At 41.9% G+C, this 25,335-nt stretch overlaps 1 protein-coding gene across 1 annotated transcript in view; it reads right to left on the reverse strand.

The window, feature by feature from the left end:
* The window catches only part of COL11A1 (collagen type XI alpha 1 chain), a 229,207-nt gene that overhangs the window by 112,254 nt on the left and 91,618 nt on the right, over positions 1 to 25,335 (reverse strand). The window contains exons 21-29 of the mRNA XM_044432252.1: positions 21,057 to 21,110; positions 20,915 to 20,959; positions 20,475 to 20,528; positions 19,956 to 20,000; positions 12,206 to 12,259; positions 6,648 to 6,692; positions 3,915 to 3,968; positions 3,774 to 3,818; positions 456 to 509 (exon numbers count right to left, since the gene is read on the reverse strand). Of these exons, the coding sequence (XP_044288187.1) occupies positions 456 to 509; positions 3,774 to 3,818; positions 3,915 to 3,968; positions 6,648 to 6,692; positions 12,206 to 12,259; positions 19,956 to 20,000; positions 20,475 to 20,528; positions 20,915 to 20,959; positions 21,057 to 21,110 (450 nt within the window). The remainder of the gene's footprint in view (positions 1 to 455; positions 510 to 3,773; positions 3,819 to 3,914; positions 3,969 to 6,647; positions 6,693 to 12,205; positions 12,260 to 19,955; positions 20,001 to 20,474; positions 20,529 to 20,914; positions 20,960 to 21,056; positions 21,111 to 25,335) is intronic.

Raw genomic sequence — 25,335 nt, forward strand, 5'->3', positions numbered from 1 at the left:
ATCTGATAATACTTCTCTTATGATAACATGAAATGTGTGGAGTATCTTTGTGTACATGCATAAGAACAGCTTTTCTACTCTCCTGGGTGAGTTAAGTGCATGCTTGCAAGACGTCTCTGTCACTACAGCCCAGAGAAATCACTGCAAAGGCAGGCGTGTCCTCACTTTAATGGCACTTTACTGTTCCCTGTTGGCATGGATGATAACCAGCCGTTCATTGAAGAGACAGGAGGGCATCATGGCCTTTGTTGTAAGCCTCTGCCAGGACCCTGCTCACATCAGCCACTGAGAAAGACTCTTCCCATCTCCGTAACTCTGTCTTATCACCTGCAAAACTCATTGGAGATTCAGTTTCTAGCTCCCACTAGAGTGTGGTGAAGCACTGGGAACTGAGCTGGATGGGGATGAGAGAAAGAGAGAGAGAGAGTGAGAGAGAGAGAGAGAGAGAGACTTACTCTGTCGCCTTTAAGACCCATGTCGCCTTTAAACCCAGGGAAACCATCTTCACCCTGATAGGGACAAAAATGTAATAGAGTTCTTTATGCAAATACAGCAGAAAAATTTAAAGAAGCTGAATGGATGCATAGGTAGAACAGATGCAGTACCCATAGCGATTTTACTGTAAGTCACAATAATTTACACCACTAAAGCTGTATCATGATATGTCAAATAATTTTAGTAAGGCCATTTCTCTATCAGATAAAAACATATTGCCACTGCTGAACTGAATCACTTTCCAGCTTTAAAAGGAAGAATGAATAATTAGCAAGGTGCTTAAGGCGACAGACAAATTTATTTCTTAATTCATCAAGGACCTCTTCATTATGATACAATTCTTCTGTATTAAATTTCCTACTTATATTTCCAGATTTAAAACTTTGGGCTCTTTCCCTATTGGATATCTCACCTTTAAAAGTCAATTATAGTACAGTCCCAAATGCAACGACCGGAGATTAAGGGCTGATTAACACACTCATATTTCTCCTGTTACTCAAGTGGTGAAGTTGGGAACTGCAAGGTTCAGAAATAATGCACCCAATTTAGAACCCTCTGAACCAATTGCAAAAGAAGCCAAAATGCCTTAACTTTAAGTCCAAGCCAGAATGGGTCACACTATCATCAGTTTTCATTTCCCTTTTCACCCAAACATGTTGTTGGGTTCTGCTCCCAAGTAAGGTTATAACAGAGCCTCTGCTGCACAGAATAATCTCTTAAATGTTACTAAGAAATAGAATTCCAAGACCTTCCTCGCATCCGTTCCGTGGATGTCCCCAGCACTGTAAATTATATTTCTCAGTATTCCTGCAACCCATGATGCTGCTACACATGCTCACAATCACATTCCAGAAATCCTGAAAAATGTAGTACTCAACTGCAGTGTAAGACACACCTTTTGTACTGTACAGAATTGTCTCTACAGATTGTCCCAGCTTCCAATTCTTACTGTATAGAATTGTCTCTACAGATTGTCCCAGCCAGACTGACACTTAAGAAAAGCATTGATCTATAGGAGGAGGCAGTTCTGACTTTCAGGTGTTGAAGGGCCTTGAGCAAGACACTCCAGATTAATTCCACTAAAAAGATTAAGCCAAGAAGGTTTGTTTCAGCAGCATCTTCAGCCTGAGAAAACACCATTTCCACGATGAACATGCTTGTAGCAAAGTAGTTTACTGTAATGTGATTTATCATGTGCAGCTATATTGTTTGCCATCAGGCAAGAAGGGTGATTGACAACATGTATCACTCTTTGTAAGAAAACAGCAAGCGCTTTGGACTTTTCCTCCAATTTTTAAGAAATGTCTATCTTGCCGCCTCTCCTATTCAGGAATCAATTTTTCCATCACTCACTAAAGGTGCCTGTAATGTTTGCAAGGCTAGGACATTGTTTTGTTCAATAACCAAGACCATTTCTTTCTTGACTGTCCTATGTGGCAAAAGAACTTCCACCAAAAAATACTTCAGGTTGTTTTTAACCTATAGTTCAAGTTCTTTTTATCCTAAATAAGTATCCAATAAAAACTAGTCGGTTTTGAAAAAGGAAAATCCAAATGAGAACATGGCATATAATGCCAAAACCCAAACTGGGAGTAAATGTTATACAATCTTTGCGTGTGAATGTTTTGAATAATAATGGTAAAAAGTTGAGGTCCTTCCCATGGCATAAATTAAAATTCCAGGACATAAAGAAGGTATTATCTTACAATTTTCACAATGACATGGTGATATCTTAAAACACAAACTACAAGATGAAGCTTTCATTCTTGGTACTACATACAAGACAAAGATGGGTAGCTGATGGCTGCCTGCAATTCATAAGATGGCGTCATCTAACCCTAAGCACCCATCACCTTGGAAAAGGTACCTTGGCTGCTATTGATGGCTTAGGTAGCAATGTTTCCCAGGGCTTGCTTGCAAATTGGCTCTGGCTTGGACAGGTAGGCAAAGTGCCACTTCTCAGCCAGCCAGCCAGCAACATCTCAGCGCTTCACAACTCGGTGGACAAATGCCCCACAGGCCTTTCTATCAGCACAGAGGATCCGGACATACCTCTCCATTCTGGTGCTGGGAAGTGAAGCCAGCCAGTTCAGAAACAGCACACAAGTCTAACTTGCAATGCCTTCAGCTTGGGTCGTGCTCCTTCCCAAGGACTGCTCAAGAAGTAGCACCATCAGGGGTCAATGCAGTGCAGCATGCCTCCTTGTGAAATGTAGACTATGTTTGAACTAAACAGTGGCAATGCAGTCTTTCCAGCACCACAATGGAGGGGCATTTCAAGGGCTGCTGTGCTGATGGAAGCAGACTTATCTCCACTTCTGGAAGCCTTAGCTCCACTTCTGACACAGCAGGCAGCAATCAACAACAAGCAAAGGATGACCTCCTTCTCTAGGAAACCTTTTCTTTTTCTTCCAAACCTGTCCCAGTGACTTGCTAGCAGTGGAATCCAGGAGATACAGATGCTGATCTTGCATCAAAGAGGGCAAAGAGAAATATGACCTCTAAGAGCATTCCTTCTTTAATACCAAAAAAGTACAAGAATACTGTACAGACAGGATTTCTGACACCCCTAAACACAGCTATACAATACATAGCTCAGGGAGTCAGTGTAAAACTCCTGCTGAATTTAGTGGAACAGGATTTCTTGTATGACCACAGACACTTCATTTACAGGAACTACTTGTTGACTTAACACTCTTTCTTGTGCACTGGGCCATTTGGAAAACCCCCAGTGTATCCGAGACTGTACGGCTTCACCAGGCCAATTTTCCAGCCGCTGTGTCATGCTTCCTGGCTACCACAGCTGCTGTGCGCCTTTATGCTCTTTTATACCGAGGTTTATCCAAGTGACTTCACAGATGAGATGGCCTGAGCAGTGGCAGCGGCAGCTGGGAACTAAGCAATCACTTCCATGTCTGAACTGGACTCAGGCATGGGCTTTGGCACAATGCCATGCCGGACAGTGGCATCTGCATGCCACCACTGGCAATTCAGAATATCCCAGTTCTAACCCTTTCTGAAGCCTGTTCATCACTATTCATTAAAATATATTTGGTTATGATGCCTTATTTGTACTTTTCCCACTGCATTAATGAGATTCTGACCTTCCAGTCTTCTGAGGGTTTATTCCATTCCTTCCTTTCATCATTAATATAATTATAGTCACTTATATAGCTGCATCATTTAATACATACAGCATTTTATTTTCTGTTAATGGGCTGAGTCCCTTTCTCACTTAAATATAAACTACAAAAAATTAAACACAGTAAGAATATTACCTTTTCACCTTTGCCTCCCTTTAGACCGCGAACACCATCAGCACCCTATTGAAAGATAGTGATGAAAATGGCAAGTTATGGTATCAGTTAACAATACAGGGCTGATGGTTGATCAAATATGAACAAAAGTATTACTCATACCTTTACACCTCTGGGGCCAGGATAGCCAATTGGACCCTGTGGACCTGGAGGCCCCTGAAAGAAATGGGCTTGTATTTAGAGTGTATACTTTTAAATAAGATACACACACCAGCTGGCTAATTCACATTTATCTTTCAAGAGCCTGATCCTAACTGTGACCCCTATTTTTATAAGCCTGTTCATATGACCTATAATTTCCTAACTGAACCAGTAGATCTCTAGCTTGATATATCAGAGTATTTCCAGGGATGTGTTGGCTCAAAGAAACTGTGGACATCAAGGATGGTTTTTCCTCCAAGTGGATTTGCAACTGATTAGGGGCTTTTAAACAGGAGGTACAATGAACTGGATACAAAAAGCCAACTGTAATTGATGACAAATTGTCCAGCAATTCATGGCTATTGTGAAACTCACTTAGCACATTCACTCTGTAAAGAGCTCTGTAAAGGGGGGCATCAAATGTCACATAACACATATGGATATGCTTCCTAGGTTTCTACACTGGCCAACATAAATGGAAAGGCTGAAAAAAGCAGATGTATTGGGTAACTGATGTTTACTGAATTAACTTTGATTTTTGTTGTCTCCTGAATTAATCCACCAGACTGGTGTTTACATCAACCTCTGTGCCCTCACTCATCCTCTGCCACTGTGAAGAAACCGTAAAGATGTTCCTTGTGAATGCATATTATTGGCAAATTTGGTACTATTATTTGCACTTCCATTATTTGAGGAAAGGAGGCAACAAGGAATAAAAGAAGCACTTTGAATCTCTTGGAAACTAAACAATACTGTATCACATTCATTCCAGTCTGCATGTCTTAGAGTAGGAGATGATTGACTTCGCTGATCTAATGTGCTGAACGGGAGAAGAGTTAATGTTCCTTTGGGTCTGTCCATGCATATGGTTGGACCTGCATTATGAATGCTTCCACACATGCTTAGACAGCAACTTGCTTCACCTTGTTAGCCCAGCTCCTGAGGGACACCATTCGTCATGCAACTGTGTGTGAAGGAACATGCTCTTGGATGATGCCCCTTGGCAAAGATAGGTGGGAATTTCAAATCCCACAAGTGCATAGATTGCTATGATGTCCATTGGAAAATGACTGGTGGTGCTTCAGATTTTTTTAATGGAAATTCACTTGAATCGGAAAACTATTCAGTTATCAGAACTGATCTGGCACAGAACTTGGAGTTTCAGGCTACCCAGGACATGCGCAGTATGGAAAATCCTTCTTCTCTTCCTACTTTATTCTGAACACTCTTGGTTTATCCATAAATAGAGGGACCTGCAATCAATAACTGTCCACTGGTGCATGCCAGAGAAAAGATGAAAACAACCAGGGATTCAGTTTGCAGCAACATAGATTTTACTTGAATTGGTAGAAATTCTGGAAGATGACTTGGCGAGTAGAAAAAGTTGCCTGAAAAAATACATGAGCTCCTTCCCCTGGAGCTTTCACAGAAGAGCCTTGATAATCATTTCTTAGACAGTTCAGATCTGGGCAAGGAAACGGCCTTCTGCTGATGTGTTGTCTGCGTTGATTGGCAGCGGCTCCCCAGGGATCCAGACAGCAGCCATGCCAGCCCCATTTGGGAATGTTCGGGACTGAACCAGAAACCTTTTGCATGAGAAGCAGGTGCCCTACCATTGAGCTGCTGCTCTCCCCTGCAGCCAGCAATGAGTCTACAGACTCTTTAGGCTCACTGTGGTACAATTTTCCTCTCTTGTGCTAAGGAATAGCAGCCATGGAGAACCCTTTGCTCTGGCATGCAGTATCTGCATAGATTTCACACAGATGATCCACAAACATGAGAGTGCTCCTGCTCATGGATCAATCCTTCAACACCAACACTGTTTTTGCACCTTTATAATTGATCTCCCACCAGCCACTTAGCAAGAAAACATGTTCTTCTGATTGCCGCATCTTAATGAACCACTGAACCAGCACAGGTAGAGAAGGTACCCTCAGAAAGTTGCAAAGAAATTGGCTGTGGTTAGCAAATTTGCAGACTTTTATCTCAGAAACAACCTCTACTGCAGGCTTAGGATGGGATACAGTCGGGTAATATTGAAAGGACAGAGTTGGTCCAAGATGTCTTGCTGCACAAGAAGGACAAGATGGTGACTCCTTCCCAGGCCATGCACAGAAGCTCTCTGAACTAGAAGGTGAATCTTACCTCAACAGTGGTGATGGGATAACACCCACCACACCTTAGCCAGCAAACTGGTTTAGTGGTCCATAAACAGTGTGGCATACACAGTTCAGTCCCCCAATAGAGAGGAATAGCCAGAGAGTTCATGGGTAACAGTCAGAAAGTTGCCACTCCTGTCTCCTAGCATCTGCTGTTGAAGCAATCATCTCACTTAGCCTAATGACAGGACCAGTTCAGTGAAGAGGACAAGAGAAGGAAAATGCAAGGTAAAAGGGCAGGGAAGGTACAAGAGGGCCAAGTCTGAGGAACGTTATTGGGGAATTAACACATGCCAAATACATGCTTGCATCATTGACCTACACCCAAAATAACCCATATTGGCATAATTATTTCTCAGTGGAAGAAGAAGGAAAGCTAACTCAAAAGTTTGATTCTCTGAGTCTAATTCCTTGCATATCATACATAGTTTTCATTTATCAACACATAGTAAACATTTTTCCAAGCATTCCATTTTACCTATAACAAGAATTACACATGTACTCATGGGGCAGGGAGACACATAGACATACATACCATGGCACCTTTCTCTCCAGACTGGCCCTCTTTGCCTGGATGACCCTATTTACAAAATATATAGAGGAGAGAGGAAAGAGTATGTGAACAATCCTATGTCATTATACAGATTTGGTAAATGCCTACACTTCTCCATGCAAACAAATTTAGTCTGTTTCTCAAACACTTATTTTATTTATGTATGCATTTATTTATTAGATGCTGGGTAGTCTTACACTACAGTCTTTTAATAAACATTTCCTAGTAGGAAATGTAGTTCTATTGGGAAATACTGAAAAGAAATTTGAGCAACGCACCAAACTATAATTGCCAAGACCTTGTGGAAGCAGCCATAATAATAGGATGGACAGAAATTTGTAGTGAGTATAGCAAGAATTCACTTCAGATGAAATATCTATCACATTTCCCCATAGTCATCACCCAAATGTGTTTTTGGAAACCCACAGTGGAGAGGAGAAAACCAGCTCCCCTCGATTGCTATTCAATGGCATATTCACTTTGAATTGCAGGTGTAATTCAGGTATCATGGCTATAACAGTGGTTTTATAGATCTATCCTCTATGAAGACATCTAATCCCCTTTTAAAGCTGATAGAACATGATAATCTCAGGAGAGAAGCCATCCACGTATTTCCCAGATTCAGCCCTGCTTCACATCCGGGTATGTTTAGGATAAGAATGGCTCCTTAGACATTGAAGCGGGTAGCCAACATTGCAGCTTGCAGGACTGAATTCCATATGCTAATTACCGCTTGTATTGCATGGAGAAGTACATCCTTTTGTCTTTCCTGATTCTAATGCAGTGATGTCAAGCACATACATAAGAATAATCAAGATCACCAAGGGGGCAATGTTCAGTTCCTGGGCAATCATCCCAGGGGCCACAGGATTGCTCATAAAACCCCTCCAAGGTCAGGGAGAGCACTACAACCTTGGAAAAGGGGGTTGGAGATCTCATCCAAAGACCTCTCCCTTGCATTTGCTGTGGAGATAACTTTGCTGGCTGCCCTTGCTGGGTTGGAAATTCACCTGACGGGGGCAAGAAAAGGCATTCTGGTGGGCAGGGAGGTGAGAAGATTGGAAAGGTTTAGGATATGAATTACTCTACGCCTCTCTCAGCCTCCTTCCATCCAGCTCCAAAGCATCCTTGCTAGGTAGGCTTTAAAGTCTATTCTGCTAAAATATTAGCAATTGGAGGGCAATGGGGCAGTCTCCTATCCTGCCAGCTTCAGCTTGGTAGGGCATAGACAGTCCGGAAGCCTCCAAGTTTGCAGCCCCATTGGTGGGACTGCCCTCCAAAGAAGCAAAGGAACTCACTAATTATAATTCTTAGTGTGCAACTGATAAGTTATGGAACTGTAAAATGGCCCAAGAAGGAGCTGAATATTCAATACAACAATATTGTTTAATATACAGCATACAAACGCAGTGTTTGTGAGTGCTTGTTACTTTGTGCATATGTGTGTACCGGTAACTGTACTTGGCTGGAAGAGCTCCAACAAAGGAAATAAATGGGCACATGGTCCCACAATATCTTTCTTAAAATTAGGATTTCTTGCTTGCTGAACAAGCTTATATGTAGTCATGCTCTCCAAAATTTTATCAGCCCATGGCTCTGTAGTTCATTGCTTTGGAGGATTCCAACTGCATGCTATAAAGGGCTTTGTAGCTGTATACAGTCGCTGAAGAAGGATTTTATGCAGGAATCACTATCTCCAAAAGATGAAGGAGCATGGCTTTAGGAGTGGTCTAACATGAAGAAAATCCTAACAGTAGTAGGATCAGCAGCTATTAGCACAAAGCTAGTTTGAGAACAAAGGAGGTCTGGACACCACTGATAAGAGGACATGAACATATTTAGCAACAAGATGGTTAATTCTGCTCTCTAGTCTGCTCTCTTATGGCAAAACTCTGAGGGTGGAACCAGACATTATGGTGCATGCAAGTGTTGCTCTCCTCTTGATGAGAAAAAGTATGCTAGGACATCATCTTGCAAGGTTTTCTCATTTTTCTCCATTTTATTGGTTCCCACTAAGGGATGTGAACAAAACTGGTGAAAGAAGGTTGCCTAGCATGCATTTTGATTTAGGAGATGTTACAATAGAAACTGGAAGAGGAGAGGTGATCGTGCTGATATTGGTGGCTTCCATGTGTCTCCCATAACTTCTACTTGCAGCCTAAGAAACAAACTGGATTTCTGCATTACTCAGAAATGATAACCCATATAATCTAACTTCATAGGGAAATCCTAAAGCTTTTTGAAAAGGCTTTGGGAAATCTCAAGAGATTGATCTAAGCAAGTTGACAGCATAGCTTCTCTTCAGTGATTTTCTCTGAGATGATGGATTACTATCCAAAGAAAAACGACATTTCTAGAAGCTGCTGTTTTGTTTTAGATCCAACTCAAGCTATAAAAATAATGCAAAAGCATGTAAAGCACTTGAGAGTTTCCTCCATTCAATGCATTTTCTCTGGAAGATGTGAATTGATTATTTTTATCTGTCACCGAACATTACACTAGGCATGCCATTAAAGTTATGACATAACAGGATGAAAGAAAACAGTAATGGATGTATTTTATAGCATGTAGAAATCAATTGCTGGACGGGCTTTCCAGTTGGGTTAAATCCACATGCAGCTGAAGAGCACAATAAATCTTTAGTTTTCTTAGCCATATAGCCATCTTCAAACTATCTGAATTATTATCACTTTTATGATGTGACTCAGGATGAAATCTTATACACACTTATCTGGAAGTAAGTCTCATTGAATTTAAGGAGACTTACTTAGGAGTAAACATGTGTAGGATCATGCTGTCAGCCACTCATAGCCACCTGTGGACACTTGTTCAATTCATTTTGATCGTTTCCTTTACTCCCTCTCTTAAAACATCTGATGCATCTTCCCTCTTGGCCTTTAGATCCCTGCTGAAGGTCCAGTTCTAGTCAATTCTACTCTCTATTCTGTGCTCCTTCTCTCCATATGACTAATAACAAAGGGCTTGGTACACTGCAGGCTTAGGCCAAAGTCCTATGCAAACTTATGCAGCTATAAGTCTCAGTGCAAACAATGGGGCTTATTCCTGCATAAACATGTCTAGGATTGCACTATCCCTGATATTCCTTCTACCCAGGGAGCCCTGGAAACATCAAGCTATGAGGGATCAATAACAGAATGTTCTCAAGCTAAAATGGCTAAAGTAGTCAGGGGAAAGCAATGACAGCTAAACTGGTGCAAAAACCATATATATTTTGCACTGCACGTATACACTCATATTTGGCGTTGCATAAATGCATTTGTTAATGTACCTCATTATTTTCTTTATCATTCTGATATACCTTTGCTTGCCTAAACTAAGCCCCCACTCTTACAAATTAATTTTAACTGATCATGTAAAATGTCTTCTCAAGTAAGGAGAGATTGTATACTTCTTCTGGCCCACCAAACTGAATATGGCCCAGCAGTAGTTCTCAATGGATTGCACAGACCTGCTCTTGGTGTTTGTGTGGGACTGCAAATCTCATGCAAGGGGAAAGATTCTCGAGCATGATATGGACCAAAAATACTTAGGAGGCATGCTTTATTTCACATGAGGGCTGACAAATTGAGTAAGCCCACTGCAAAGAATGAACATATCAAACTGCCTTCTAATTAGTCATTCAACCGGTCCTTCTTCACTGATATTATAAACTCTGACCAGCAGTGGATTGCTAGGGTCTGCAGTGGAGGTCTTGGCCGATGCAGCCACCCAAGTTTGAATCTGGGTCCTTAGACATGCAAATCATGTGTGTTAATTCTGAGCTATTGGCCTTGTGGAGCTTTAGACTTCTAAATCACAGAGTATGGATTCTCCCCATCTTAGTCACCCCTCAGGAGACAGCATCCTGAAGGTAGCTGGAATACAAAGGCATTTGATCATTTGGTACACTGCATTTGCCTGAACGCTTCTCACCAATCTATACTCACTGCAAATTCTGCTCTGACTAGTTGTAAAATTACTCAGAAGTATCAGTGACCATTTCTTCAATGTAATAATTAGCTCTGTCTGATTTCTTTCTTTGTAAGGATTCCACAATTGTGCTTTTATAGATAGGTGGCAATTCCTTGCACACACACCTGCGGATAAAGCCATTGACCCATTGGTACTTACTTCTGAGTGGTTGTTAGTGGATGTGGTTGTTAGTGGATTAACTCAACTATTTGATCAACTAAAGTTCTTGTAAAAACTGCAGTTGGAAGCATCAACTTAAGAGTTTTTCCCCTTCTCTCTCATGTAAAAGAATTTCTAAGAAGTTGCCTGCTATGGCAACATGACATAAAACAATTATACAATCATGTCTTATATGGCAATTTTATATAAAAAAGTATGGGTTTTTTTTTTTTAAATCAGAACTATTGGGTAACTCAATATGCAAAGTCAATTGCCTGGTTAGTGGCTAAATCAGTGAAAATCCATCAGTTGCCTACAGTCTATTTAACCAAATAACAGCCCTAATGTCGACCCACATGGAAGGCCAGCTTGCATCTGACAAAGATGCTCCAGGCCACAAAAGTATGTGTCACAATAAACGACTTTAAGGAGATACAAGACACTTCATTGTGATTAACTGGTTTTACTAATTTTTAATTTCCTTAGCAATTGTTAGCAAGTATTATGTTCGACTCCTCCCAACTCATTAAAAGGAATAAAACAAATCCTTTCTGCAAATCATTTCTGCAAAGAGTCCTATTTAACTAAAAAGACAGGTCCCATGTGTGCTGATGTTTCAAATTTAGGAAGATGTACTGATGCTGCGAATTCTGGCTTGTTTTAGCTTCACAGACTTCCTGACTTCTCTGATTGAAAGATCAGAAGTGGACAAAGTTGGGTCCTTATACAGAGACTTCCACTTCTAGGATGGACTGTGTTCTCAACTTTAAAAAAATGCTAAGGAATTGTGCATATATTGTACTATTTGGGAAGTTTACACAATTTGCACAAATCACAGTATTTTGTATAAATTGTGTAATTCAGCACCTGCAAAGCAAATCAAGCAAGGAGCACTTGCTGTGTAGGTGCCAATTTGTGTAACTCAGCCAATTTTATGTCAATTTCCACAGTCATTTTTAAAAATGAACAAATTGCAGCTCATCAGAGAGATGGAAGTCCACAAATTGGCTTCACTCACACAATACTGAGTCAACACCAGTGCAGGAATCTAGAACGAGGGGTCAGTCATGAAAATCCATCAGCCCTTCATCCTGTTACTGGATTTCTCATGCAGCATATACTCTCACTTAACATTTCCATCATATTCATTTCCTGTCCATTTAACTCCCTAATAGACAAAGCATTAGAATCTAAATACATTTTTACTTTAGTGTCAGTGGCATTTCTCATCTGCTATTTCAGTGTTTCCTTTTGAAACTTAGAACCTGAAATGTGAAACATGGATCAAGTTCAAATAATGAAACAGGATATGTTTTATATGTTCTGCTCATGGCTATCAGTAATGCAATTTCCTTGTTGAAATTCCCCTTAAAATAACATTAAGATGGACTAAAATATATATTACTTACAGGAGGGCCATCAGTGCCTGGAAGTCCGGCAAGGCCAGGCTTGCCCTGAGGTCCCTGAAGAGAGATGAAGAAACACTTTAGAGAAATGAATCCATGATAAAGCTTCTTAGGCTGCTAATGTCTGCAAGAAGAAGATTACTTAAGAACAAAGTGAAAATGTGATCAGTAAAACAGAAGGAAGGTAATACTCCAACATACAGATCTAGGGAAATTCATCTTGAACTTGACATCCAACTGAAAGCTTCATAATTTGTAATGGGTTCGTGGACAGCCCGATTTCATAATCACCGGAAAACTTATCCGAACTCATAATAGCATGGTTTCTTACATTTACAACTTCTATTAATTTCAGAATTTGTCTTCTGCTCTGCTAATCCAAAATTGACATGTTAAGTAAATGTCTGGAATTCGGTTAATGTTAATATTCACATGTGAGTTGTGAAAATTCTAGGAATGTGGACAATCTCATTTAGGCGACTATCAGTATTCAGTGGAGCATGACTAGGGCCTTAGACATTCTGCATCTTTTCTTTAGGACTGCCAATACTCACACATGAATGTAAACACTTACCTAATGCAACTGATCCATCAAACCAACTAATCCATAGATTCATAACAGACTGTAACAGTTGGGCAGCCTCCAAACTGCTCTTCTGGATCAAATAATTGTCATTTGTCTGTGAAACTGATATGCTGCAGACTCGAAATCAGAGAAACCCTTTTCACAAGGACATTTGACGGCTACAACTAACCCTGTTCTGTATATGTACACACAGAGAGGGGGAGGGGGAATTGAAGATCTTAATTTGTGGGAAGATATACATTAAAAGATTAAGCTAAAAAGAGAGGCATTGTAGACAACTTAATCACTGCTGCTTTTTTGGTGGTTTTGGGGAAATCGCTGCAATGGGAAGTAAAAGCTTTATGAGTGTTGGTGAAAACATAATCTGCTTTACTCTCACTCTAAATGGACTTAAAGAACTTTCTCTTGGACCTGTCAGCACACTGCAAATTAGCTATGTAGTGTTGTGGCCTCATCACATCAGCTAGATGTTCCCTGACAGGATGGATCACTTGGAGTCATTTAGGAGACACAGATAAATGATGGCATCCAGGAGTTGCATGGAGGATACAAATGCTTAGGTCCTGCTTGTGGTTCTGACCACTGTGGAAACAGAATAGTGATCTAGATAGGACTTTGGTCCAGAAAGACTCTCCTTATGCTTGAAAAATGGTGAGGCACACTTTAGAAATGTGTAATTCTTTACAATTGGGGGAAAAATCCGGTTGATGTTTAGGAAGCTAAGGAAACATGTGCCTAATAATGGATCGTAGTGTTGTTGGCATGGATCACTGCCTTGTCATGGTGAAGGGGCTTGTGTAGCTCAATGAAGCTATGAGCTATGCCATGCAGGGCCACCCAAGACGGACAGGTCATAGCAGAGAGCTCTGACATAACGTGATCCACTGGAGAAGGAAATGGCAACCCACTCCAGTATCTTTGCCATGAAAACCCCATGGACAGTACCAAAAGGCAAAAAGATATGACGCCGGAAGATGAGCCCCTCAGGTTGGAAGGTGTCCAATATACTACTGGGGAAGAGCAGAGGGCTAGTACCAGTAGCGCCAGAAAGAATGAAGCGACTGGGTCAAAGCCGAAAGGACACTCAGTTGCCGATGTATCTGGTGGTGAAAGGAGAGCCCAATGCTGCAAAGATCTATACTCCATAGGAACCTGGAACGTAAGATCCATGAATCAAGGCAAGCTGGATGTGGTCAAACAAGAGGTGACAAGACTGAACATCGACATCTTAGGAATCAGTGAACTAAAATGGACAGGAATGGGTGAATTTAATTCAGATGACCATCAGGTATACTACTGCGGGCAAGAATCCCTCAGAAGAAATGAAGTAGCCTTCATAGTCAATAAAAGAGTAGGAAAAGCAGTACTGGGATACAATCTCCAAAATGACAGAATGATCTCAGTCGGAATCCAAGGCAAACCATTCAACATCACAGGAGTCCAAGTCTATGTCCCAACCACTGGTGTTGAAGGGGCTGAAACTGACCAGTTCTATGAAGGCCTACAACACCTTCTAGAATTAACACCCAAAAAATGATGTCCTTATCATCATGGGGGATTGGAATGCTAAAGTAGGAAGCCAAAAGATAACCGGAATAACAGGCAAGTATGGCCTTGGAGTATAAAATGAAGCAGGGCACAGGCTGGTAGAATTTCGTCAAGAGAATACGATGGTCATAGCAAACAGTCTTCTCCAACAACCCAAGGGACGACTCTATACATGGACATCACCAGATGGTCAACACAGAAATCAGATTGACTATGTGCTCTGCAGCCAAAGATGGAGAAGCTCAATACCGTCCGTAAAAACTAGACCAGAAGCTGACTGTGGCTCAGATCATGAGCTTCTCGTTGCAAAATTTAAGCTTAAATGAAGAAAGTATGGAAAAGCACTAGGTCACTCAGGTATGACCTAAATCATATCCTGTAGAGGTGACAAATAGATTTAAGGAATTAGATCTGATAGACAGAGTGCCTGAAGAACTATGGACGGAGGTTCACAACATTATACAAGAGGTAGCAACTAAAACCATCCCAAAGAAAAAGAAATGCAAAAGAGCAAAATGGCAGTCTGAGGAAGCTTTACAAATAGCTGAGGAAAGAAGGGAAGTGAAAGCAAGGGAGAAAGAGAAAGATACACCCAATTGAATGCAGAATTCCAGAGAATAGCTAGAAGAGATAAGAATGCCTTCTTCAATGAACAGTGCAAAGAAATAGAAGAAAACAATAGAATAGGGAGGACCAGAGATCCCTTCAAGAAAATTGGAGATATGAAGGGAACATTTCATGCAAAGATGGGCATGATAAAGGACCAAAATGGCAGGGACCTAACAGAAGCAGAAGAGATTAAGAAGAGGTGGCAAGACTACACAGAAGAACTATGCAAGAAAGAGCTTAACGTCCCTGATAAGCACGATGGGGTGGTCACTGACCTTGAGCCAGACATCCTGGAATATGAAGTCAAATGGGCCTTAGGAAGTCTGAGCAACAACAAGCTAGTGGAGGGGATAGTATTCCAGCTGAGCTATTCAAAATCTTAAAAGACAATGGAGTAAAAGTGCTACACTCAATATGCCAGCAAATTTGGAAAACTCAACAGTGGCCACAGGATTGGAAAAGGTCAGTTTACATTCCGATCCCAAAGAAGGGCAATGCCAAAGAATGTTCAAACTACCACACCATTGCACTCATTTCACATGCTAGCAAAGTGGTGCTCAAAGTCCTACAAGCTAGGCTCCAGCAGTATGTGGACCGCGAACTACCAGAAGTACAGGCAGGATTTCAGAGAGGAACTAGAGATCAAATTGTCAACATATGCTGGATCATGGCATCCGGTCCTCTCACTTCGTGTTAAATAGATGGGGAAGAAATGGAGGTAGTGACAGATTTTATTTTCCTGGGCTCCAAGATCACTGCAGACAGAGACTGATGCCAAGAAATTAAGACGCTTGCTCCTGGGGAGGAAAGCTATGACAAATCTAGACAGCATTCTAAAAAGCAGAGACATCACCCTGCCAATAAAAGTGCGTATAGTCAAGGCTATGGTTTTCCCAGTTGCAATGTATGGCTGGGAAAGTTGGACCATAAGGAAGGCTGAGTACCGAAGAATTGATGCCTTTGAACTGTGGTGCTGGAGGAGACTCCTGCAAGTCCCTTGGATCGCAAGGTGATCAAACCAGTCAGTCCTAGAGGAGATCAACCCTGACTGCTCTTTAGAAGGCCAGATACTGAAGATGAAACTCAAATACTTTGGCCACCTAATGAGAAGGAAGGACTCCCTGGAGAAGAGTCTAATGCTGGGAACAATAGATGGCAAAAGAAGAAGGGGACGGCAGAGAATGAGGTGGCTGGATGCAGTCACTGAAGCAGTCGGTGTCGGGGGATGGTGGAGGACAGGAAGGCCTGGAGGAATGTTGTCCATGGGGTCGCGATGGGTCGGACATGACTTTGCAACTAACAACAACAACGAGTGTTGATGGAAGATTTTGTGCATCTGGCAATGTATATAAAAGAGGGAGAAGAAGAAGAGTCATTGAAAAATAAGCTATTTTGCTTGATATATAAACTAGAAAGCATTCTGTGCTCCAAGCGCGGCACTGCAGCGTGCATTCAGGAGCTACGGAAATGTCCCAGGTAAAGGCACTTGAGAGATTTCCCATGGGACACTTCCATGCTGGCCAAAGAAAATCCTCCAAGGCTGCGACATTGATGTGAGACGAACAGGAACCGAGTGCCTGTTCATGCACTCAGCATATACACAGTCTGATTGCAGAAGCTAAGAGTGCTTAGAGGTACAGCTCCTTGCCAATGTGAGGGCCCTGTCAGGATGTGTTCTAATGCAGAGAGAAGTGAGAGGAAACTGATCTATCCAAAAAGCCAAGGTAATTTTAACAAGAGAGCTGCAGAGCTCAGGGCTGGCTGACTAGTGTCACTGCTAACCTTTTTCTGAGGGCCATTTGTAATTATCACAAGACAGAATGTAACTTTTGGATATCAAATATTCTCCCATATGGAGATCTATGCATGCTAATAAAAAAGCCCCCTCAGGAGACTAGAGACACCAGGCCTTGAAATTAAAATGAGTGAATACATGAATTAATGTGGGTCGGAATGACTCAAGTAAGTGTATGCCTAGAAAGGGCTCTAGCTTCCAAATTTCCCACCTTTACTGTGAGTCAAGTAACAACGGGAAAAAATAAAACACGCAGTGTTTCTTTTTAGGTTCTCGCGAATGGGAAGGTCACTTCCTGAACAAATTCATATTAAAAAAAACCCTCACTGAAATGCAGTCATGAGTTATTTGCAAAAAAGAAGAAAACCTAATGAAGATAAACAAGTGACCAATTATCAAACCAGATGAAGCAATATATTTTGGATGATGAAAAGTTTCTCCCCAACCTCATATTGTCCTCACATTTTTCACCTGCTGTAATAGTTACAAAATGCATTTTGTGCCCATACATTCTTCTGCAAGCATGCTCATATTGGGAAACTTTGCATAGCAGCTAGAGCTCTGTTCTAGATGCTAGGTGGCTATTGAAGCGGGGTGTTTTGCCTCCTTCCCCTGATCTCTCATGATGTGCAACCAGGCAAAATATGTGATTTCACCATCTTCCATATTTTCACTGCCACCTTTCCAGTGAACTGTCTGCCTTTCTTGGCCAGTTCTGTGGCCTGGATGCAGAAGGGGAAGACATGGATGTGGCCAGGGATGATAGAAGCACCATGGAGGATCCATGAGGGCATCTTGGGGGGCCCTAAATCTAGAACTGGTTCCAAGAGGAGGAGGAGAAAACATGAGGAAGGCCATGTTATGACTGTAAGTAAAGATGCAAAATGTGTGGCCACAAGCCACAGACAGTTCCCCAAGCTCTGCCTGGCATCCATCCAGAATAAGGGGAAAGGGGGAAAACATTCCTAGTGCATACCTGGAAGACTTAGGAAGAAGCACTTGAAGAATCCTGTTGTGTTTCCAAGAACACTCCAGGAAGGAGACTTCCATGGCAGGAACATTAGAACCTATCACTGGGAAATTTCTCCCCTCTCTTTTTTTGGAAAATATTCCAGAGTGTGGGATATGTGGACCATTCCACAACAGAGTGAATGAGAATGCAAGGAGCCAGGATGCCTGGAGGGCTGAGTGGTTTGAGGATGAGGCTTCTGGGGAGAGCACTGGTTGTATCTTATCACAGCAGGAACTAGGTCTTCGAAATGCTATTGCACAGGAGTTGGTTTTGAGTGAGTGGGGGATGTGCATGTGTGAATTGTATGTTTTATGTGAGTGGTATGTGATTAAATGTGCCTGCATATTTATTTATCTGATTCTAGCCCATCCCATAAGCCACACAGCTCCCTGTGAGGTACCCCAGCACTTCAGGAGATATCCAATGCTTCTTCTGGGGCTAAAAAGGGTTTGGGAGCCTGCTGGAAAACACTAAATAGTTAAAACAAGATCAAGAATTCAAACATATTAGAAGTCCAAATTTCTCAATAGCTATTTTGCTCTAGGATGTCATACTAGAAAATATATCTATGCAAAGAGATTACAGGTGGGAAACCATCTGCTTTTAAATCTTTGTAGCAATCAAAGAACACAGAAAGCAACTGGCAGTTCAAATGTAGAAAAATAGCTATCTTTCCTGAAAGTGTGAATTCGAAAAGGTGGGACAAAATACATTCTGGAGGCTTGGAGCTTTGACAGCTGAAAGGTACTCTCTGATTATCACAATAGAGCATGGGAAACAACTGCTGTATAGTCTATATTCTTTCTAGAATATCATTGTTGTGAACCAAAACTGAATGCATTGTTATTGTTTTTCCTAATAAATGTTCTGAATACTGTGTAACAGAGATATTTGAATACTGTGTAAGATATAAAGTATGTTAGGAGAAAGAAAGCAAAAGGAGGCAGGAGAAGAAAGCTAATACATTTTAAAACATGCTAGTGACCTGAACAACATTTGAAGTAAAAAAAAAAAAATGATTACAAAAAGAAAGAACAAGAACCAAGAAAAGATGGACATTATCGCTGTGGGGCAAATGAACTCTATTAGGGAAAGCAGGAAAGTGGAAAGAAACAGTAGATAAAAAAGAAGAAAGGGTGAGAGAAATAATATTATTGTGCTTACAAAATAACTAAAATGATATCTGTAGTTCTGTTGCATGATTCAGTGTGAATACAGGTGCTTATGTTATGAATTAATTCTGCGGATGCATGGAAGTGGATCCAAATGAATTATGAGCATAAGACTGTCAGACAGACAAAGGTTGCCCCTCTATAATCGCTCTCCTATTCAGTCTGGGAGGAAGAGTGGATCTCTGTGCAAATTCCTCTATCCAGGATGGCTGAGCCATCCATAGTGAGAGACTTCTGGAAGCTCACAAGCAAGACCGGAAGCTGAAAGCTATTTCCTTCTTGTCTGTCTCCAGCATCTCACATGTGTAGGTATACTCCCCCTGAAGGTTGGTTTTTCCATTAAACTCTCGCAAGGAATAATCTTTCATATTCTGTATCCTGTACAAACTACACAAGGGGTCTAGGCGACTCCAATGGTGCTGCACAGTTGAGGCTAAGTAAGTAGACCTTAACCTCCTCTAAACCTGGACAGGAGACAATCAACAGATTCAGCTAAGCTGTTATGAGCTTTCTAAAGGAAATGGGATTGAAGTATAATAAATGAATAATTGCAGTCATTCATGCAAAAAAGAACAAATGTGGTGATGTGTATCTGGATGTTTGTTTCAAATTCCTCCACTGCAGTCAAAAACTGATGATAACGATGATGATGTGAAATCATCATAGAAACTTAAGATGTTGTCCTAGACCAAGCTACTGTCATACGTGTAATCCATCTAGCTAGTATTGCTTTCTACACTGAACGACGCTGGTCTTAAGCAGGGGGCCTGTCCAGACCAACCTGGAATGGGTGGAGACTGGAGAGACATGGAAAGTGTGTGCTGTTGCACTTGTTGGACTTGCTGTTGCACTTGTTGGACTTGAACATTACCCCATACTGAGTACCTAAACATGAGCTGTGACAACTCGCATGCATATAACTTTCAATGGCTGCTTGAAACTCATTTTTGGAAAGCTTTAAAAATCATATACATCCCCCAAGGAACTTTTTACACAATCCATTTGTAACTCAGCAAAGGAATGCTACTTACTTTTTCACCTGGAACTCCAATTGGGCCTTGTGGACCTGGAAGCCCCTGTTAAGAAGAAGCCAGGCTATTTTAAAAAATCAAACACAAAAGATGCATTTCCCTATTTAGATGCTGCATTAAGTTTGTTTCAAAATTGTTTCCCCTTCAGAGAAAAAGAATTAGAGAAAGCAGGAAGTTTGTGAGAGCTTTTACAGCGGCTACTCCACTGGCAGTGAGTAAGTAATATGATCCAATGCAGAATTCCTCATACAGGTGTGGCTGTTCCTGCTGGCATGCAGGGAGCTCTGAATGAGTCTTTTTAACCTCCAAAGGAACAGAAAGTGTGTGCAGAGGAAAGGTGCTGAGGGAGTTTCTGTCCTAAAAAAATTGCACCTAACTTTCAGGATGGTTGATGAAAACCTAGAAGTGAGCATAGGATCACTGAAGGGGAAAAGTTTACCCAGCATCCTTTTCTGCTTGATATCTCATTTATATTTTCTGTAGTAGAAAGGTCTCCACTGTGAGATGCTGAGTACTCACTTGTGGGCCAGGGATTCCTTGTTGTCCAGGAGGTCCCGGTTCCCCTTGAGGGCCCTGTTGAGTAAGAAATACACAGAGAGAGCATTTGCTGGGGTAAGCACACTTTTGCGATCACTAACACACAATCAACAACACTTCTAAGAACACCATGCATTTTACCCAACTTGCTTTTTCATCCCTCGATGACAACTCAAAACAGCATTTTTCATGGCCCTGTAATTCTATGCCCCCCAGTGCCCTGGACCTATAGAGGGATAGATCCACCGAAATCTTATAGAGAAGGCACAGTGCAGCTTAAATCATGATGCCTCTAAGAATACATTAAGTTTCAGTAACTCAAGGTAATCATGTAAGAATAAAGGACTTGTCAATTTATCCATTCCCAAGCCTTTTTTTAAAAGACTCTCTTCTCAAGCATACACAAAAAAAGATCAACTTACCAAGTTTCCTTTTGGGCCCTGTGGGCCATCAACACCTGAGATTCCCTACATTGAAGAACAGAATGAAATTAAAACTGGTTACAGATGTATGTGTGGGAAAATTGGAAATACAAGCAGCTGCGTTTCTTTAAGAAATACATACAGGCTGTCCTGGTGGGCCGGGACTTCCTCTTGGGCCCAGTAATCCTCGCTGACCCTGTCGAAAGATACAGCTGTGATTAGGCTTGGGGTTCACAAAAGACATGAGAAGAGGATGTGACGTTGAGGGCATCAGGGAGTCCAGTAAGAGTGTCGGACATTAAGCAGCTCTATGGACTCATCCTGCCAGACTGCATGACAAGTTCAGCCCATTTCCTGCCTGTCTTCTCTCTTGAATGGGAAGGAAACATCCTGATCAATTTCATGGAGAATTTAGTCCCCCCCCCTTTGCTTTCCCCCTGACCAGTGAAAGTGCCAATGATACAGGTGCAACAGGATGATGGCAGTCTCCTGCAGGTTGGTTGGTTGCTTATCAAAGGCGTTTATCACATTTCTGCCCTTCACCAGGGCATTCAGGAGACATACAACTTAAAACAACCAGACAGCAAGACCACCACCCCTCCATAAACCAACCAACCAAAAACAAGGCAATAGAAGCAATATGGATTTATGCAAACCACAAAGCAATATTCAGATACATCAAACACAGGCCTGGCGAAACTGAAGTCTTTACTGTCCATCTAAAATTCTGAAAGGACAGACTAATTGGAACTCCCTAAAGAGAAAGGTTACAAGTTGGGATGTTCCTACAGAAAAGGCCCTGTCTGGTCTACCCTCTCTTTATGGTAGCACATGCAATGGGACCACTGAAGAGGATTGCAAATTGTGGGCAAGTTTGTAAGAGAAAGAGTAGCAGATATCCCGCTCTCAATGTATTTAGGGCTTTATAAATCAATACCATCTAGAATTGACCTCAGGGAGAGAAAGGAAGCCAATGTAGTTTGTGCAAAACCAGAATTATATGGTTTGTAGAGCAAGTGCCAGATAATTTTCTGGCTGCAAGATGGTGCATGCGATTTCCAAATACATTTCAAGAACAGAGCCATGTACAACCCTTTATGTGCTCCCAATGAGAGGTGATTAAGGCATGCATGAGATCACACACCAATCTAAGCTGAGCATAGGCATCTGGCCACAGTCACTCCGGGAGCAATGTTGGATCCAAGGGCACCCCAAGCTGTGAACCTGGAGTGCAACTTCATCCAGCACAGGCTGTACATCAGTGCTGAACTAACTGCTCTCTGCTGAGCAACAGAACCTCTGTTTCATCTGGACTGAGACTCAATTAGTTCACCCTCACCCATTTCCATACCACATCTGAAAACAGTCCTGCACTACCACAGCCTCCATGGCATCAGTTGAAAAGAGCCCTAGTGACCTGAGGACCCAGAGAGACTCCACTCCAGCAATTTCATGAAACTGCCCTTCCCCAGCAGAGCATATGGGGAAAGGGCATATGGGATATGGTTCCCACAGAACCACCTTCTGGGTATGTTCCGTCCGCTAGGATCTTAACATCTCAAAACAGTTCTCGAGAGTTGTGTATCAGCAAAACACCCCGAAAGGATAACATGACCCCACAGAGACACATTCCCTCTGCCTGGTTCCTTGAGTAGATTGACTGAGATGAGCCAAGTTGCTTCTGTCCCAAAAGCATACTTGAACACATACGTGGAAAAAAAAATCTAACCCTAATCCTAACCTTAATCCAAGAAAGTCTGGAGTTGATCGCCACCACTCATTCAGAGATCTTACTTATAAAAGATTGTAAACCAGCCGATAATTATCTAAAGTGATGCACTCCAAAGAGGGTATTATTAAAAAAAGACTTGCATTCACTGCTTTTAGAGGTTATAAAACACATACTTCTTTTAGAGAACAATTTAGAACTTCCACTAACCAAATATCCAGCCCTTGTCTGGCAGCTCTTATTAGCCAGGGGCATGGAATTAGGAAACCACTGGTTGACCTCACTTCACCAAGCAACTGGTCCAACTTGTCAGGATGAAAGAAATGAAATTCACCCACCAAGACTGGACAAGTGATTGCCTCCATTATTTCGTTATATTGCTCTAAGTGTGGAGCCCAAGTCAGAGTGGATATGAACAAAGTGCTTGGTAATTTGTCATAGTGAGTTTCCAAGGACGTCACTTCATTATGCATTAATAGCACCTTAGCCAAAACAACTCTGCTAGAGAAAACTGTGCTGCCACAGTGAAGGTGGAGAAGAACAATTTATCTGTTGCCTTCACTGCTACAGAGGAGGTTGCAAATGGGCTCTAGCCTGACTTTCATCGGATTTGCCCTAAGTCATTCTTTATGATCACCCTAGTCATCTGTGCAAGTACTTCATTAACCTTAGCTGATCAGAAAAACAAGGAAACCTCACTCTGTGCCAAAGCAAAGCACATTCAGGAGCAGTTGTGTCAGGTCCCCAGGTCATCTCCCCAATCCATAATCAACCAGGACTTCCTACAACTTCACCAGTTTTGGTGTTATTAATTTGTTCCAAGCTATTAAAGCACAATATGCTAAATGTCCTTTGCAGACTTCATTTACACTTTTCATCTACATGCTTGGTTTTAATTTTGTATCATATATTCAGTTATACCAGCTAGACAGTAATTATATCCTACAATAGTACTTAAGGGACCCAGAAATACATTTTCAAAGACAAAATTGTATATTTCAATACGAAGCTTCCATTGAAAGTTAATGGGGTCAATAGATGCCTGTGTCAAAACATCACAGACGCAATTCTGATGCTACTCATTTCTCTGGGTTTGATCCCAACACAACCTTGAGCTTACTAAGAGGTCCTGCTGAGGGCCTTGTTATGATCCCCTTCTCCTAATGGGAAAGTCATATGCACTCTAAGTTCTTCCTCCACTTCTCCATGGGGATTCTGTCCATAGCAGAAACAGGGCACTCCACTGGTGCTTGGGAGCAGTCCACCTCCACCACCTCCTTCCCATTTGGCTAACTTCTCAGCGCTGAGGCCAGGGAAGGCGCAAACTCATGGGATTAAAATGAGCACAGGCCCACAGGTCCTGAACTTGCCACTTATGCAGCCCATAATCATTCAAGGTTTAGTGAACATCCCCACCTGAAAGCCTGCAGCATTGATGTTCTCACGGACATCATGGAAGTCCCAGAGAATTGACTTAAGGCAACACTCTGAAGATAAGCAGGCCTGAGGCTAATCAGTGCCTGAATACTGGGCTGTCTGGAAATCCTATGCATACTGCCTTGAGTTCCATGGTGGAGAGGCAGGCTATCAACGTAGATAGTTTGAAAATCCCCACCTGCTGCACACACGCATATTGAAAGGCAATGATGTTCCTTTCCCTTACGCTGTGTCAAGAACACATTGTGTGATTGGATGTGCACAGACGGATGGTATTTACATCCCACCTTTTTTCACTTTTCAAGGAACTCAAGGTGGCTTAGATAATTCTCCTCCTCTTCTCAATATTGTCCTCAAAACAACCGTGTGAGGTAGGTTGGGCTGAGAGGCAGTGACTACCCCTAAGTCAGCCAGTGACCTCTATGGGCTGAGTGGGGACTAGAGCCCAGATTACCCAAGTTCCAGTGCCACACAGTGTACGTAGTTCACACGTCTTCCCTATCCATGCAACCCGTTCTCTGCAGACATGCACATGGGCACCCAAACAAGCAACATAACAAGATGATGGAGGTGGGGTGTTCATGCATACAGAGGTACATATATGAGCACCTGTTTTATGTCAGTCATTTATTTCCTTAGACCCAAGGACCAGAGACTAAAGACACACCCCTGCAATACAGTGTGGGACTGCATGTACCAAACCAAAGTGTTTAGAAGACATCACAGCAGATTACGAAGTTATATATTTCAGCCAACAAATCTTAAATGCATCACAGAAAAAAATAATTGGGGTCATTTCTAATTTTACTCATCAAAATGCCTCTCTAAATCATCCCTGCATGAAAATACTAGCAACCGAAGGACTGGTTTCTCCCATATCAAGCTCTCTGCACTTCAATCAGCACCAGAGGTCCTAGCTATGCCCCTGCCTTTAAGAACAACTCGGTGGCTGGCCATGAGGACTTGGCCCTTTGCAAGAGTGCCCCCTAAGCCCCACTTGTGGAATTTTGTCCCAACTGATGACCCCCAGGCACCATTATTATAGGCCTTCAAGTACACCCTGAGGACTAGTCTGTTTACTTTGCCCTGTAATTGAGTTAAAACTCTACCATTCTGCATTTAGTGTTGTCTGGCTTTAACTGTTCATTTTGATTTTATCATTCTTTTTCTTATCCCTATCATTGTTTTATTGTGTTTGTGCTTTTCAGTTTTGCTGCACACTGCCATGGGAGGGTTTATCCTGAAAAGAAGCTTA

The sequence above is a fragment of the Varanus komodoensis genome, unplaced genomic scaffold (genome assembly GCF_004798865.1).
Source record: "Varanus komodoensis strain SLA01 unplaced genomic scaffold, ASM479886v1 scaffold24, whole genome shotgun sequence".
NCBI classification, from domain to species: Eukaryota; Metazoa; Chordata; class Lepidosauria; order Squamata; family Varanidae; genus Varanus; species Varanus komodoensis.